Source organism: Enhydra lutris, unplaced genomic scaffold (assembly GCF_002288905.1).
Source record: "Enhydra lutris kenyoni isolate GAN:26980312 unplaced genomic scaffold, ASM228890v2 scaffoldscaffold4, whole genome shotgun sequence".
In the NCBI taxonomy this organism is placed as follows: domain Eukaryota; kingdom Metazoa; phylum Chordata; class Mammalia; order Carnivora; family Mustelidae; genus Enhydra; species Enhydra lutris.
The window spans coordinates 3,053,372-3,069,730 of NW_019154088.1; the positions used below are offsets into that span (position 1 = coordinate 3,053,372).

The following is a 16,359-nucleotide window of genomic DNA, read 5'->3' on the forward strand; positions in this document are numbered from 1 at the left end:
ATCCTGTGGCACTTTCCTTCTCTCTCAAGCTCTTTACCATCTTCTGGGATAGGAGTCCCTTGCTGGCATGGTTCCTGTCCCCTACCAGATTGAAAACTCTCCAAGGACAAAACTTGGATTTGCTTGTCTTCGCTTAAAATAGGTTGTAAGTAATCTGCTTTTGTTTTTTGTTCTGTGGACATCAATTATTATTATTTTTTTTAATCTCCATTGACCTTCCCTATGTTAGATGATTAGCGGATTCTAAGGGGGAATAGGATTCTTGGTGTTGAAGGGTAATCATCGTCTCCTGTCTCCACAGAGAATTTATGAAATGGTCATGACCATATCACAAGCATCAAATAAATATCTGGTTTAGACGATTAAGTTGCTGCTCTTCAGAGTGATTTAAGATTTCTAGGAGGACAAGGAAGGGAACTGCAACTAGGGTTTGTCTAGTGCCTACTAATGAGCAAAGTATTTTGCTTAATACTCTACAATGGCAATACCATCAGTGAATTTACCAGAGACCTACAAAGTGCTATGTATTATGCATGATAGTTTAAGAATATTTTCTCTCAACATTTTAATGGTCTTTTTGTCTTCAGTTCTCTTACTCTATAGATAACAAAACTGAGGTTTGCTGAATTAGTAATTTGCTCAAAGTCCTGTAGCTAAGTAATGGAACAGAATCCAAAATCAAGTAGAATTCCAAAGCCCATTTGTCATTTGAACATAATTTTCTGAATGGTTTTCATTAGTGCACTTAAGGATTAATTGTATTAATGTTTCAGTTGTTTTAAGGCTATTACAAAGAAGAAAAGGCCAAAAGTTTGAAACTATATGCAGTTATTTTATGAAAAAATAGCTTTGGGCTCGTAGAAACTTTAGGGTCATACATACAAACCAATAACGACAGCAAGGTGACATGATCTATATTCAAGGGGCAACTGGAGTTTGGGAGAGAGAAGACCTTATTGTGCTTGAAAGTTGGGGATGATTTTATACAAGACAGACACCTGATATGAGCTTGGCTAGGAGTGAGAAGTGAGAAAGGAAAGAAGGAAGGTGACTTGGTTTTGGTAAGACAGGTGTTGTGTGGCAAGGAGAGTGGTTGATGTCCAGGAAGGGACCTGAACGACAAGGACTCTAAACTTTGTACAAGTTTCTCCAACTCACAATGTTAACAGACTTTGTCTGGGCAAAGAGGACTTTGGACAAGTTCTTTATCTTCTTCCAGGAGTCAAAGGGAACATTAGGGCTTAAAGAATATGGATTGTTAGGAGTCCTATAATAAAAAACAAAATAACAAAAGAAAATAAAACCTGCTGAACTCTGCATAATGCAGCAAGTGCAGCCAAACGGTTTTTAAAAAATTCATAAAATTATTGTTTGGAATACCTCTTGGGAAAAGCTAGTGTTGGCAATGGAAAACCACAGAGAATTTTAAGTAGAGGGCTAACACAGGGCTGTGTCTTAGAATAATTGTTCCAGCAGCAGTGTGAATTACAGATTGAAAAGAAACAAGGCCAGAGACAGGTGATTTTTAAGCTATGACATCAGTACCTAGCATATCTGGAATGGAGAAGCTCCTAATTCATGTTTATTAATTAGAGTGAAATTTGTTACTTGACACATTGAAACTGCCTGTGCCCACAGAGGATAGCAAAGTACCTTTCCAACAGACTGAAAGCACCCAAAAATGTTTCAGGGGTAAATGTTCAGGGACGATGAGAACCATTCATGGATGCTGGGGTAGGCCATCAAGAAAGGCCTGGTTAGCCTGTCCCTTCCTAGAGAAACCTTACTGTCTCTGGAGAAACCTTGAGAAATAGCCTTTAGGTTCACTTCCCCACAAATATAGTCCTTTCCCAAATTTCTAATCTAGAATAGGAGGTCTTAGAGTGGCCTTAAAGAAGTCACACACTGCAAGACATTGCTAGGATCCTGGCTGGATGGGAGGCCAAGGAAAACCCCCTGCTGTTTACTGTGTGTTGGGGGACCAGACTCATCTACATGAAGGAAGGTGCACTTCTCCAGTGGGCTCTTCTCTCCATCTTTCTCCTTTATTTCCTACACCATCAGCATGAGGTAGACAGCACTACAGCCATTTCATGGATAAGGAGACACAATCCCAGGTCATCTTCCTGTCTCACTGAATCCTCACAACCACCCTTCAAGACATACTTCTTCACCCCCATTTTTTGAAAAAAAAAAAAAAAAAAAAAAAAAAAAGGGAGACATTAAGGCTGACCAGCAAATGGGGAGCCAGGATTCTCACTCAGGTTTCCTCTGCTTCAAAGCCCTCGGTTTTCCTTGTCTTCTTCTCTATTTAGTCCACTTTGAACAATAATGACTTGAGAATCATTGATTTAAATTTTAAAAATACTGTGTAGACTGTAGAATGTAGAATGGCTAAAATTAACAACACAGGAAACAACAGGTGTTGGTGAAGATGCAGAGAAAGGGGAATCCTCTTGCATTGTTGGGAGAATGCCAGCTGGTACAACCACCCTGGAGGATAGTATGGAGGTTCCTCAGAAAGTTAAAAATAGAGCTACTCTATGACCTGGCAATTGCACTAGTAGGTATTTACCCAAAGGATACAAACATACAGATTTGAAGGGGCACATGCACTCCGATGTTTATAGCAGCAATGTCTACAGTAGACAAACTATAGAAAGAGCCCAAGTGTCCATCAACAAATGGACATATTATGGGATATTATTCAGCCACCAAAAAGAATGAAATCTTGCCATTTGCAGTGATATGGATGGAGCCAGAGGGCATCATGCTAAGTAAAATAAGTCAGTCAGAGAAAGACAATGATTTCATATGATTTCACTCACATGTGGCATTTAGGAAACAAAACAGATGAATGGTTGGGAAGGGCAGGAAAAAAAAAGAGAGAGGGAGGGGCAGGCAAACCTTAGAGGCTCTTAACACTAGAGAACAAACTGAGGGCTGATGGAGGGAGGTGTGTGGGGAATGGGCTAGATGGCTGATGGATGTGAAGGAGACACTTGTGATGAGCACTGGGTGTTATTTATAAGTGACGAATTACTAAAGTCAACTCCTGAACCCAATATTACACTGTATGTTAACTAACTAGAATTTAAATAAAAATTTGGAAGATGAAACAATAAAGAATATTATATAAAGTTTATTTGAAATGAAATAAAACTGTTGTCTCTAAATGCTTGAATCTCATGGTAGATATTTTGTCCTCTCCTTTTCCCCTCTTTCCTCTATACTTTTCTACAGCTGAGAATTCCATGAGGAAGTGGAGCAGGCCAGGGGGCTGGCACAAACAGAGCCCATGTTTTCCTAAGGGATGACCCATGAGCCCAGCTGCCATCTTGATTCTGGCTGCCAGGAGCTGCTAAGAGGCACGTGAGGCCAGTCTACAGAGATGCTTTCCATGCACAGCAGAGAGAGTAGTGCACAGCTTTTGAAAGGCAGGGAAGTCGGGTTTGACCAAGTGTTTAGCACATACTAGATATTTGATAATTGTTGACTCAACTGAACGTAATGTTTTTATACAGAGGAAAAATTTCCTCTCATTGCAAACAATGATAGCTCTACATCCTACTGCAATAAAATAAGCAAACCTTGAGATTCTATCTGGACTGTTCAAGACTTATGGTATAGTCATGAGAAATAGCTAAAAAATAAATGGCTACATGAGATAAGCCTTGATTTAACATCACTAATTCACTCTTCCCTGAAAGGAATTCAACACTGGGAGCTGATAGGGAGACATGACATCTAAACAGATAATATTTACTCTGGCATAGCAATACTAAATCACATTATCTGACAATCCTCGGAGAATGGCCTTGCAATGTCAAGACAATGGGAAAATGATTCGAAGTCAAGTTCATAGAAATCTAACTTTGATGTTCAAAATAATGAATTTGTCTCCTTGAATGCTGATAGGCAGCTAAGCATTAGGATCCAAAATGATTACACAGGATGATAGGATACTTCTATGATGATGGGGGTTAAAATTAAATGGATTTGAGGCTATTTTAATGTATGATCACATTCCTACATCTCTTAAGCAACTTCCACACTTATCGCCCTCCACACATTATACCAGGTGCCAGGGTACCAAAAGGAGGGCATGTGTGGTCCTTGTCATCTAGGGTCTCCAGGTCCAGTGAGTGATGGCTGTTACAGAAGCATGGACAGGGCCCTGCTGGAGGCCCATGCAAGAGCCCTCCTCCTGTAAAGGGCATCAGACACTAGTCGGGAAGGATGAGCAGGAGTTCATGAGTGGAGGTGTGTAGGAGGGGTAAAAGGCATTCTAGGCACAGGTTTAGCAATGAGAAAAAAGAATATGTTCAAGGGCTGATAAATATTTAGTAAGCCGGAGCTCAAGGCAACCGTGAGCAAGTGACACAGAGCGGATGGAAGGGCAGGCTGAGGTTGGATTTAACCTTTTATGACAGATTTCAAATGAGGGGCGACCAGATTAAGAGCTGCGTTCAAGGTCTCACAGAGAGCGGATGGGAGTCAAGGCCAGATCTAGGTGACTGGGAAGCCACGACGCTCTATCGAATACCACTTTCAGATTAAAGGAATAAGGTGTGATGCTGTAGTTCAGAGGCAACAAGGCATCCCAGACCTCCAGCTTGTTTTGGATGACCCTGCTGAAGGAAAGAAATAAAAACTGACCCAGATCACTCCCTGCTCATTATTCCACATGCTTCTCGTACTTGCTCAAAGACCTTGGTTTGATTTCATCTGAGTCAGCCCAGGCCCACAACTGCCACAGGGGTGAGTTCTGACCCCCTTTCATGAAGGCTTAGTCACACCCCTGTCCAATCCATGTGTACAAGATTCACACAGGGTACCTGCTGCTTCCTCGTAAGGGCAGCCTGTCACAGACTGATGCAGCCAGACAGGAACACGGTGTGGGAAGCCCATTAGTGCCAGATGACCCACATCCCAGCTAACCCAGTGCTGTCCTGAATATATGAGCCCTAAGAGTGTCCCTCCATCATATAGAGAGAATAAGATGAATACCATCCCCCCCACCAGCGCCAATCACAAAGGCACAAAAGACACACTATCTCCACCTCTCAGCCTCCCCACTGAGTTCCCCCAACCCCTGCACTGCCACCTGGATCCTGAAATGGTACCACTGACTACTCTCTGCCATCTGCTCCATCCCATAACACCTGTAACAGACAAGAGCTGGCCAGATGACTCAACGCCCTCCTGATGTGGAAAAGCAGAGCCAAGAGTCTCCTTCTGCTGGGGAACCTACCTCACTACTCCCCAGTGAGGGCAGGCACACTGGAGTCTGCATTTATGGAGGAGAGCCTGCCCCTAGCAAGGTAAACATACATTTACTAGGGAGGAATCTGGAGTCCCAGAGCTCTCAAGGAATTTCTAGCATTCTTCTCCCAAGAGCTCTTTGGGCTATGTATGGCAGAGCAATGTGTTCTCCATACATTCTTGCGTTCAGTGTAGCTTCACGTTCTAAGATGCCAGACGCTCTGCCCATACAATGTCCTAAGGAAGCCCCAATTTCCTGCGGGAAACATAGCCATCTCTTGGCCTGCCATGGAGCCTAGGTCATTTTAATATCAGTTCCTTCCACACTGAAATGAACATAGCTGGGCCGAATACTGCGGCCCCGGGAGTTACGTCAAACCTCTAACGTAGTGATTCTAGTGAAATGTAACATCATTGCCAAGTGCAGAGGACAATGTGCCTCATGGGTGACTTTTACATCCAGCTCTGCTTTGTTGGCTGTCCCCATGGTACCTTGATGACTTTCAGCCATCGGCTGCTTGCCTCCATGTGCACGGAGATGAAGGGACTTGGGGAGATAAGCAATGGGCCTTTGGAGGGTAAGTGTGCTCACAGGCCAGAAGCGGTGCCAAGTGGAAGTACTCTCCATGGTGCTCTGAGTTTTTCTGGCTTTCCCCAGAGACCATGAGCACTAAGCCATCCTCCACAAGGCTGAGCCAAGAAAAGAATGGAATGGAAGAGTCCCTTTGGAACATGATCCTGCCAGCTGCCTGGTAGGCCACCTGAGTGCCTGCTGTAATCAGAGAAGCCCCTTTTTGAACTAGGAAAGACTGCAAGGTCACGGATCCATCCCAGGGCAGCAGATCCAGAGTGGGCTGTGGGGAGCACTCAAAGAAAGAAAAAGCCAAGCCGGCATTCTTAGAAAGGCATTTACTTGGTCATTAGCCATAAGGAATCATTTCTTTTCTTTTTTTTTTCCTCATCTCTTTTTACCCTCCCACACTTGCTGTCACCCCCAGCACCCTATGTCCAGGTTGTCTTTTAGGGAAGAATGTGATCTTGCTTGTCTCAGTTCTTCAGACTTTTTTGTTACTTTGTTTCACTGATTTTTTTCCCCACATAACACTGCAGTAAACCACTTCCTGGAGGCCAAAATGTTTTACTACACAGATACTGTTTGTATTTAAAAATCTTTCTTTTTTCTGGGAATCTTAAAAAACAAAAGTGAAGGGAACATAAAGGAGATGTGCTCAAAAAACCAGAATGAAGTCAAGGAGTCAGTAAACCTTTTAAAGAGAAGCCGATGGGAGGCGATGTTTGAAAAGAATTTAGGGTAGGAAGTTCATATATTTTAATGTCTGAAATATAGGTGTGGAAATAGCTTAACTCTGATATGTAGCCATGGGGTGGAGGACTTATATGCCAGAGATTCTCTACCAGGAAAAACTCTGGGACCATAAAAAGAAGGAAAAGAAAGGAGTCTGAAGGCCCTGCTTCAAAAAAGGGCAATACTGGAAGACTGTCCTCCTCTGATTGGTTAGGAAGCAGAGCTGCCCCACAGAAAATTCAGCCGTCAGCTCCACACGGAGGCCCACACGAATGGAATCATCAATAACCCTTGCCTGAAATCATGTTGAGAACACAAAGAAAGATCTGTTTCTGGAAAAGAGCAAAGAAGAATGAAACTAGAGATGAAGCCCCCAAAGGAGACGTCGAACTGTCCTGTTAGGAGGCAGAGACTCCCCGAAAACTAGGCCTGCATCTGCGCACAGACTTTCCTATGCTTGGGTGATCTTTCCAGAACAATCATAAAGTGACAGAGCATCCGACTCTGTCAGAAGTCAGCTCAGCATGCAATGCGGACCATCCAACTAGATCCGGCTTGGCGTGATGCAGAGTTAAAATAAAGCCTGACTGGATGTTAAAGGTAGGAGACTTTAAGAAACCGTTGTCTCTATACACATCAAAAGGTAAAGCTACTTGTTTATGATTAACCTAACTAGCCCATGGTCTGCTCTGAATGACGGCTGGAGATGGATGGGTGAGAGCTAAGGGAAATGGAAGGAAGAGACCAGTAGGGAGTGGAGAGGAAGGTATTGGTGATTTTGTGTAATACAAATCACTAGAGGATGACATGTTCAGAATGATGCCTTCTCCGCATCTTTCTGAAAGAAATTGCTTGCTTGATTTAAACCCATGTAGCACTGAAACTCATGCCTCTATGTTATCATTGTTTTATAGGACTGAAGCACAGGCTTTAAGGTATTAAAAGCTATGCAGAATATATTAAGCAACAGCATCATCTTTCATTAATCTCTACACAACCCATTTCTGTGATCCTTGTACTTTCTGGGGCCTTCCACTCTTCTTTGAAGTCTCTCTTAAGATTTAAGCTCTCCTCCAAGGTCCACATTTCCCTATAAACTCGATTCAAAAGATAGAAGAATAAAGTGTTTATCATAAATCTAGTTTCCAATCCCATCTTGTTCCAGTCCACGCGTCACAGTTCTGCCTGGAGGGTTCAGAGATTTCACTTCTGAAATGAGGTCAAATTTCACTTCCTCACACCTTACCTTGGAAGCCCGGAAAGAGAAGGCCGTGGACTTGGTGTCTGACTTCGCCCGGTCCTGCAGTAGAAGGCCTTGGTCCTCTGTCAGGGCCAGGTAGTGGCCTGTGGTGATATGCCGGAGCCGGAAAGCCTGGCCCCATCGGATGTTACTGCCACTCCAACTGTGCAGAGAAAACAGCCGGGAAACTCAGTCTATTTCAATGTCTGTCCTGGGCTTTCTTCCACATGCTAGCAGAATTCTAACCCCTCTGCGGTTTATCCTCTTAAGGGCCAAAGTGATAGTCTCCTGGCTTGCTCTAGGATTTCAGGTGTCCTGACAACTCAGTGTGGTACTTCTCTTGGGGCCTCTCAACACCAACAAGGAGGCACCTTTGTGCGCTGTGGATGGAAATGCAAACTGGTATAGCCACTGTGGAAAACAGTGTGGAGGTTCCTCAGAAGACTAAAAAGAATTACCACTTGATCCAGTAATTCCACTTCTGGGTATTTACTCAAAGAATATGACAACATTAATTCAAAGAGATAAATGCACCCCTATGTTTACTGCAGCATTATGTATAAGAGCCAAGATATGCAAGCAATCCGAGTCTCCAACCATAGATGAATGGATTAAAAAGATATGGTGTGTGTGTGTGTGTGTGCACACACACATACATATACACAACAGACTATTATTTAGCTATCAGAAAAGAATGAGATCTTGTCATGGATGGATCCAGGGAATATAATGTTAAGTGAAATAAGTCACTCAGAGAAAGACAAATACCTTATGATTTTCCCCATATGTGAAATTTAAGAAAACAACTGAACAAAAAAAAGATGAAAAATAGACTCAAATATAGAGAACAAACTGGTGGCTGGTAGAGCGAGTTGGATGGGAGGATGGGTAAAATGAAGGGGATTATGTTATACTTATCTTAGTGAACACTGAGTAAATGTATAGAAGTCTTGAATCATATTGTACACCTGAAACTAATGTAACACTGTGTGTTAATTATACTTCAATAAAAATAAAAGGGGGAAAAAAAGGAACACCAACAAGGAGGATGATCCTGGGACAAGTCAAAGATTTAATGTAACGGCAAGTCCCAAGCATCCAATTTTCCCTTCACTCCACTTTAGTTTCCTGATATAAAACAAACACACACAAAAAAAGAATGCCTTATAAGGGAAACTTGTTTCTGGAAAAGCAAGGCCATCCCTAACATACTATCTCAACTCAAACATTTTGCTACCACAAAGAATGCTATCTTCAAGAGCAATAGTAAAAATATTTGCGCAACTTACACTCGCCAGGGAGAGGCAGATAATAAAGTGTGCGTGTGCGTGTGTGTGTGTGTATGTGTGTGTGTGTATGTATTAGAGGGTGATCCATTCTGTGGAAAAAAAGTGAAGCAAGATAAGGTGATTTAGATAAGGGAGACCTCCCATTGAGTGGCAACCTTTCAGTGGTGCTACATCAAACTGTTGGCATTCAACAGACGTTATCTAGAGGAGAAATCATCCACTGAATAACTTGAAACTCATTCTCTTTTGAGTTAGAATAAAATCTTTAAGGTAGAATAAAATCTCATGGTTAGGCCTCTGGGGAAAAGAACAACCATAGCTGGAACTATACATACATATATATCTTGACTTTTTAAAAAAGTCCATTAAGCAAGGTTTAATATCCTGAGAACAGGAGTATGTCAGAGCAAGCATTTTAACAGGGCTGGAAAGAGACTATAAATGCTCCAAGCCAGCTACCAAGTGGGTACTCCTTAAAAGCAGTATTCTTTAAACCAGTAACCTCCAAAGAGTTTCTCAGTAAAAAACGTATATGTACCTACATGTGTATGTATGTAAGTTCTAGTATTTTCCTGTGATCTCTAATGGGTTATCTTGGAGCCCACCTTGGGGGCATACACCCTCATGAGAGAGACATGAACTGTGAACATACATTCAGAGGGAGGCTGAGAGAGCTGGCAGGAAGAGCAGAGAAGGAAAAGTAAACAACTGTCCCTTCTCTGTTTTCCCAAGCATTTAGTTTAGCTCTAGCCTGACTTGCAATCCCTCTTGGCAAAATAATGGCTCAGAGCTTCTGGATCCCCCTTCGTAGCGTGACGTTTGGAGACCACATGTTTTTACTCAAGCACACAGCTCAAGTCTCAGCCTCCTGTTCCTTCCAACCAGGTACAGTATGGTTTCTGACAAGTCCGGTAAATACGGTTTCCCGCACAGCTACCTCTCTCGTGGTAGTTTAATCTTCTCTGCCACAACCACTAGTTTCATTTAAAGCTAACATCCCACTGGAGCCAACACAATTACTGAGAAAAGAAACACTAGCTGGGTTGCAGAGAATCTGTTTAAGAAAACAAATGGGAGAAGTACTTTGATGGCTTTCAGCAGACATGTCCAAGCTCGCCTTTTATAGCCTGGCTGCCACCAGAGGAAGGGGGACAGGAGCCAGGGGCTGAGTGCAGGGCCATAAAGCCCTCTGGCTTCAGAATCAAAACAGAAGTCTTGGAAATTTTAATTCTCTCATATTCTCTCTCTCTCTCTCTCTCTCTCTCTCTCTCTGTGTGTGTGTGTGTGTGTGTGTGTGTGTGTGTGTTGCTGTTGTTTAAAATCAAAGCCAGGAAATTTTCAAAACTTCATTCTGGGCCAAGAAACTTTTGAGAGTTTGCCAGGTGATGTGGAATAAATGAAATTTTTAAGAGAATGGGCAATATAGGAAAATAAAGTAATCTTGAGAAGACCAGCACCCTGACCCTCCATTACCTTATCCGAAGGGGTTCCACTCTCCACAGAGATCGGGCTCGTGTCCCAGCTCCCCCAGCTTCATAGAATATCCTCCTGTGAGCAGAGTTGGAGATCAGCTCCACTGAGCAGGACACTGATCAGCACTGGGGAGGGAACAGCTCCCTGCAGGGGCTGTTCAAATCCTCCCGAAGTCAGCAAAACTGAGCATGAGTCAAAGAGAAGCAGGAATTTCCAGGCTCAATCTCTTAGGAGGGAAAAAAGGTGCTAGAGGGGAGGGAAGTGCTCACCACATACAGATCGAGGACACTCGTGGACCATCAGGTGTACAACAAAAAGGCTTGTCCCCATTTCCACATCAGGAATCAAAACAGCCTCATCAAATACTATCAGAGCAGATACCAAAATCTCGATTCTTTTAGGTTAAGTGCCTTGTAGTTTTACATCTCTCAAAAATGTATCTGTACTTTTCAAAAACGCATCTGTCCTTTTAAAACATGTAGGCAAAAAAGTATGAATTCATTTCCATTATTTTAAGGAAGTCTGAAGCAAAGCTTTATGTTCAGCTGTTGTAGTGTTCATAACTTTATCACTGTACTGTTCTTGCATAAGGAAAATCTTTTAATTTTTTAATACACTTTTAAATAAAATGTTTATTTTGGAATAATTTTAGGTTTACAAAGAAGTTGCAAAGACAGTACAAAGAATTGCATACTTTCACTCTGTGTCCCCTCATGGGATCTTGCATTATATGTAAGATGTACATGCCACACTTGTCAAAATGAAGAAATCAACATTGTTAGGTCATGACTAGCTAAACTCAAGGCTTTACTTGGATTTCAGCAACTTTCCATTAGCATTTTTCTTCCCGTTCCAGGATCCAATCCCGGAATACCACAATGCATTTCACTCTCCTGTCTCCCTTGTCGCCTCTGGTCTGTTCTTAGACTTCCTTCATTTTCCATGACTTTGACAATTTTGAGGAGTTGTGATCAGATATTCTGTAAAATGGCCCTTGATTGGGTTGTCCTGATGTTTACCTAATGATTAGTAAACTCTGTTTTTCATTCCATACAACAGGGACAGACCTACCTATGTAAACGAATGAACTTGTTGAAGAGTATAGCTCATGAAGAGTGGTCCCAGATTACCTGGTATATGGAATCCAGATCCTTTTTGAGAATTTTGTGACCTTAGATCAAGACTGATCACTTAACTGCATTTAATTTGACCAATTTCACTAACTTAAAATCCCACCACAGAAGATTTTTGTATATCACAACTGAATCACTTGAGCCCCAGAAGAATCTTGATCTAGATTTTGAGACAACAGGTAAAATGAAATGTGAAAATGTGAAGTTCTTATTTTTTATCTGAAGAAGTTCCATAATTAGGAGTTGGTTGAAAATACCAGCTTGGGAGTTAGGCAGACTCGAGTGTGAGTCTGTGAGCTGTGTGATCTTGTCAGGTCCCTTCACAGCTGTGTACTTGGTTCCGTCATCTGTAAAATGAGCCTTATTCAGTTACATAAGTCCCAGAATGGTTGTGAGAAGTCAATGCATTTTTTTGACGTGCACAAAGATGTTCACAGATGTACAAAACACTGTGTGGTACGAATTTATCCAAACTTTGTTTAAATACAGATGTTTCTATCATGCATAGAAAAACACATGACACAGAAACACAATGAAATATTGCCTTCATAGTGGCTACCTCCTGGTGGTGGGATGATAGAACACATTCTAAACCTTTTTCAAACATACATGTGATCAGCAAACACGCAGTAAATATTGAGAAAGAAATCCTGTGTAGCTCGAGAGCTCTAACTGCGCAAGTGTCCCTATGCTCGGTCTAGAACAGTAATGATACCTCACAGGTCATGCATGCAGACTTGCTGAGGTTTTCAGCCCTGCTTCTCCCCACTCAGTGAGAACAGGAAAGGCCTCTCAGGTGAAGAGGGTAGAACAGCTCACCCTAGGTCACAGGAGTAGAGAACTCTCTCCCTCTGACATCTGAGGAATTCTCGAAGGTTTGTCCCTCCCACCCGGGAAATGCGGGCAGCTAGCTCCATTTAATCTTGTAAGGTTACAGAGGTTGAAACAACCTGTTCTCGTTCTCTAAAACAATTACCCAAGGAGAGGAGTAGAGTGGGTGGTGAGCTGAGGTGCTTTGAAAGCTGGGCTGACAGCTCACCCTTGGCTGCAAGACGTTAAGAGTCTTACTCCAGGGGGGCTTGACAAGCCAGAGACAGAGCCAAAGACCAGAGCTCAGGCTGCTAGATTGCTTCTTTCAGGTTTGCACCCTGGGACAGTTGGCCTTTTCCACCTGGCTTGCTTTCAGGCTTTAGAAGGAATAGAAATGATTTCCTCTGGAAAGTCAGCTCCCTCCCTGTGGCATCACTTGCGTGCCTGAAGGGCTGCTGGCCTCTTTTAGTGCATTCCTGATTTTCTATTCTTTTGAGTTCTCCCGGATTTCAGTATTCCTGGCCATCCTGGCCAGTTCTGAGGATCTATCTGAAGACACAAGACAATGAGGGGGCTTATCACTTGCCTCACCACGACGGCCAATGCCATAGCACCCTCCTGGGATTGAGAGACCAGCTGATACAGAAATGCAGGGTCCAGTATAATGAACAGCTGCTTACTCACCCCTTCATGCTGCCTTACAAAGTCTAAACCCCTTCATGCTTCCTTATAAACGAAAGGAATAAGGCTTTTCATATGTGAATTTATTTCCCCCCAGAGACAAATTAGATCCTGTGGAACCCTCCACCAAGGGAAGGTCACTTTTGCCATATTTCAATGATGGCATGCCATGCCTGCTTCAGGGTGCCTATTTGGGGAATTCCCGTCCATCTGTTTCACTCTCCCTAGCACCTCCTTTCAAATACCTGCAGTCTTTCCTTTTATTCAGGCTCTTGTTCAAGTACTTGACAGGAATGCGACCAAATGACAAGTTTCTCCAGGCAGAGTTTCTGCCCAGGATGTTTCTATTTTGGTTCTAAATTTAATGACAGGTATGTGTGTGTGTAGGATGGGGAAGGGCAGGTCAAGGGTCATGCACAAGATTATCATTTCATTTTTTCCAAATTCCTGCCCTTCAAAGAAGAACTAGAATGGGAAGAAAGAACTAGCATGTTCAATGTGTTCCATCTTAGATGTAGCTAACTGCAAAACTCATAAAACTTCAGGTCTTTATTTACCTGCAATTCTTCCCTTTAATGCATAATTAAAGAGACAGTACATGAGCTCTTGCATAATTTTACTGTTTCAAAGAAAAAGGAAAGGAAAAATCACAATTGACTAGGATCACATGACATTATTTAGGGTATGGAATCCTTAATTCTAAGATCAGCCTAATGCCCTTCCTCAGAGAAAACTGTCAGTTTACTGGACCAGTGTCACGGAGTCAGGGAGTGAATTAATTAGGCACTTGCCATGGGTCTGTGCTTTATGTGTACTAGGTCACATCTGGTTCCCATGGAGAGAGATTCCGAGGACAGAACAAGCAGGAAGAGACTCAGAACAACAGGAGTACAGACTGCCAATGCATGGTTTCTAAGACACACATTAACACATTCAAAGGCACTGCTTGGCTCCTTAAGGTCCTTTTAGTTCATCAGTTAAGGAACAAGCCATGGCTGGAGAGTTAGCCACATGGTTTCTAGGCTGCCATCTGAAAGTAGCCAGTATATGACCTTTGGCAGGAGCCTGACCTAGATGCTCTCTTAGCTGTGAGGACGTGATCCCATGTATCCAATGAAGTAAAAGAAATGTAGCTAGCAAAGTCCCATAGGCATTACAGAAAAACAAAGAATGTATTACCTCTGGGAGATCATGCCCATTGCTGTTACAAGTTCAGCTTAATGTGGATCCAGTTTTATTTTTAAAAAATATTTATCAGATTTCTATAGTTACAGGGGCCAAGCTCTTTATACTCCATTCCTTTGATGTGAGACAGACTATGGAGGGACCCTTCAGTGTGAGTTTAAGGTCTGGATTAGTATCTTCCATCTCTTGGTTTTGGAATTTTTGAAAAGCACCCATTGAGTAGCCAAGCAGAGGACCACAGAAAGCACTACCCTTGGAAGTATCTTCAGAATGTTGCCCTTGGCACCATCCCTGCTAAATCTAGCTGCCGTTTCTCCAATCCTAGTTGGTAATAAGCAAAATGAAATCACCCAACGCCACCTAAATGACTCACACACGGGAAGTGGGGAGAGATCTGCCCTTCTGCCTTTGATGGTGAATATCTTAGGTACACAAACTCTCCAGAATGACTCACTTGATTTCTGTCACCGAATGGGTGCTTCCAGCTACAATAAATGCTACCAGAAACTCCTTACACAGAGCAGAAATCAAAGAAAAGGAAGGTACTGGGAAGCATTATGGAACAACTTGCCTAAGAACAGCATGTACCTCCAGGTACCACTGTGAGAAAGTTCCAATGCACTGCCATTCCTGTCTCACAAACTAGATCCCATGGCTGTCCACTGACCAATGTTCACAGAATTCATCTGTGGCCATGCCCAAATGCAAATTCTTTAGCCGAGGCACCTGAGACTGGAGACAGTGGGCAGGACGACGACGTTATCAGCTTACCTGTGCTGGGCATCGTTCTGGTCTGTAGATGGTATCGTCAAACACTCATCATGACCATGGAAGAGACGTACTACGTGCCCACCAAGTAGGTATCCTAGTGAAAGAATTATATTCTACTATGAACTTACGGGAAATTTAAATATGACAACACTGAGTTTAAAAAGGGTAAATTTGTGCAGGTCTGAGTCAGTTATGGAAAACACCAAGAAAGAAGCATTTGGAAAAATGTCAGATTCCATGAATTCTGGACTGAGGAAGAACAGACAAGAAAGTCAAAACAATTCTAACATTGAAAGTTAGATAGGATTTCTGAGATGAGCAAGTCCAACATCAAAATGTAGGGTGAAAATAGTGTCAGCTCTATCATTAAAAGGAAAATGACATTGCTACTGTGAGGAAGATAAGGATCTTCCAGTTGCCTTGGATGAAAATATATCCAGCATGAAATTCCTGGGTAAGCTCTTACATTCTCTATGTGTATATTTTGTGGCAAAACCCCAACTAAACCGCAGTCGTGGTGAAGAACAAGGATGCTGGGAAGGAGGTCAGTAAAGTGTTACTAAGAGCTGTCTTAGGGGAAGCTACTTTTGAATGCATTTAACAGACACAGATCAAACCTGGATGCTCATCGTCCAGCACCAAGGGGAGGCAAAATATCATTCCCGGGATCCCATAGTCTATGAGCCACTATCAATAAGCACTTAACTTTCAGCATAAGCAATCTCAATAGCCATGGAGTTGCGAGATGTATGGGAAACAATGAGCTTCAAGGACATGATGACCCATTAGTCTTCAAATAAATTCTGAGCCTTAATTCAAAGAACATACTGGGAGAGGGATTCCAGGCTGAGGTTTACCTTGTACGAAGAACTGGGATTTGTATCGCTTTGAATAAAAAAGAATTCTCTAGACTAGCCTATTCTCAGGAGACATATGGACTTAATACACTCACGTCTGCATCAGGACTTTTTAAAAAAAAAAGTCACATATTTAAATCACTTTAGGGGCTACCAAACTATCTTGGGTGTTGAATTAACAGTAAGAATGATGAAATGAAATCATGCCAGAGGAGAAAGGGGATGTTTATCATTACATCTTGTACAGGGACAGTGTGATAGTCCCTTTTTTTTTTTTTTTTTTTATCAACGGGTGGGGAAAATTTCTTTTTTTTTTTTTTTTTTTTTTTTAAAGGTTTTTTTTTTTTAT

At 42.3% G+C, this 16,359-nt stretch overlaps 1 protein-coding gene across 1 annotated transcript in view; it reads right to left on the reverse strand.

The window, feature by feature from the left end:
• The window catches only part of LOC111159558 (ryanodine receptor 3), a 353,621-nt gene that overhangs the window by 265,274 nt on the left and 71,988 nt on the right, over positions 1-16,359 (reverse strand). The window contains exons 7-9 of the mRNA XM_022522093.1: positions 15,154-15,247; positions 10,574-10,648; positions 7,818-7,974 (exon numbers count right to left, since the gene is read on the reverse strand). Of these exons, the coding sequence (XP_022377801.1) occupies positions 7,818-7,974; positions 10,574-10,648; positions 15,154-15,247 (326 nt within the window). The remainder of the gene's footprint in view (positions 1-7,817; positions 7,975-10,573; positions 10,649-15,153; positions 15,248-16,359) is intronic.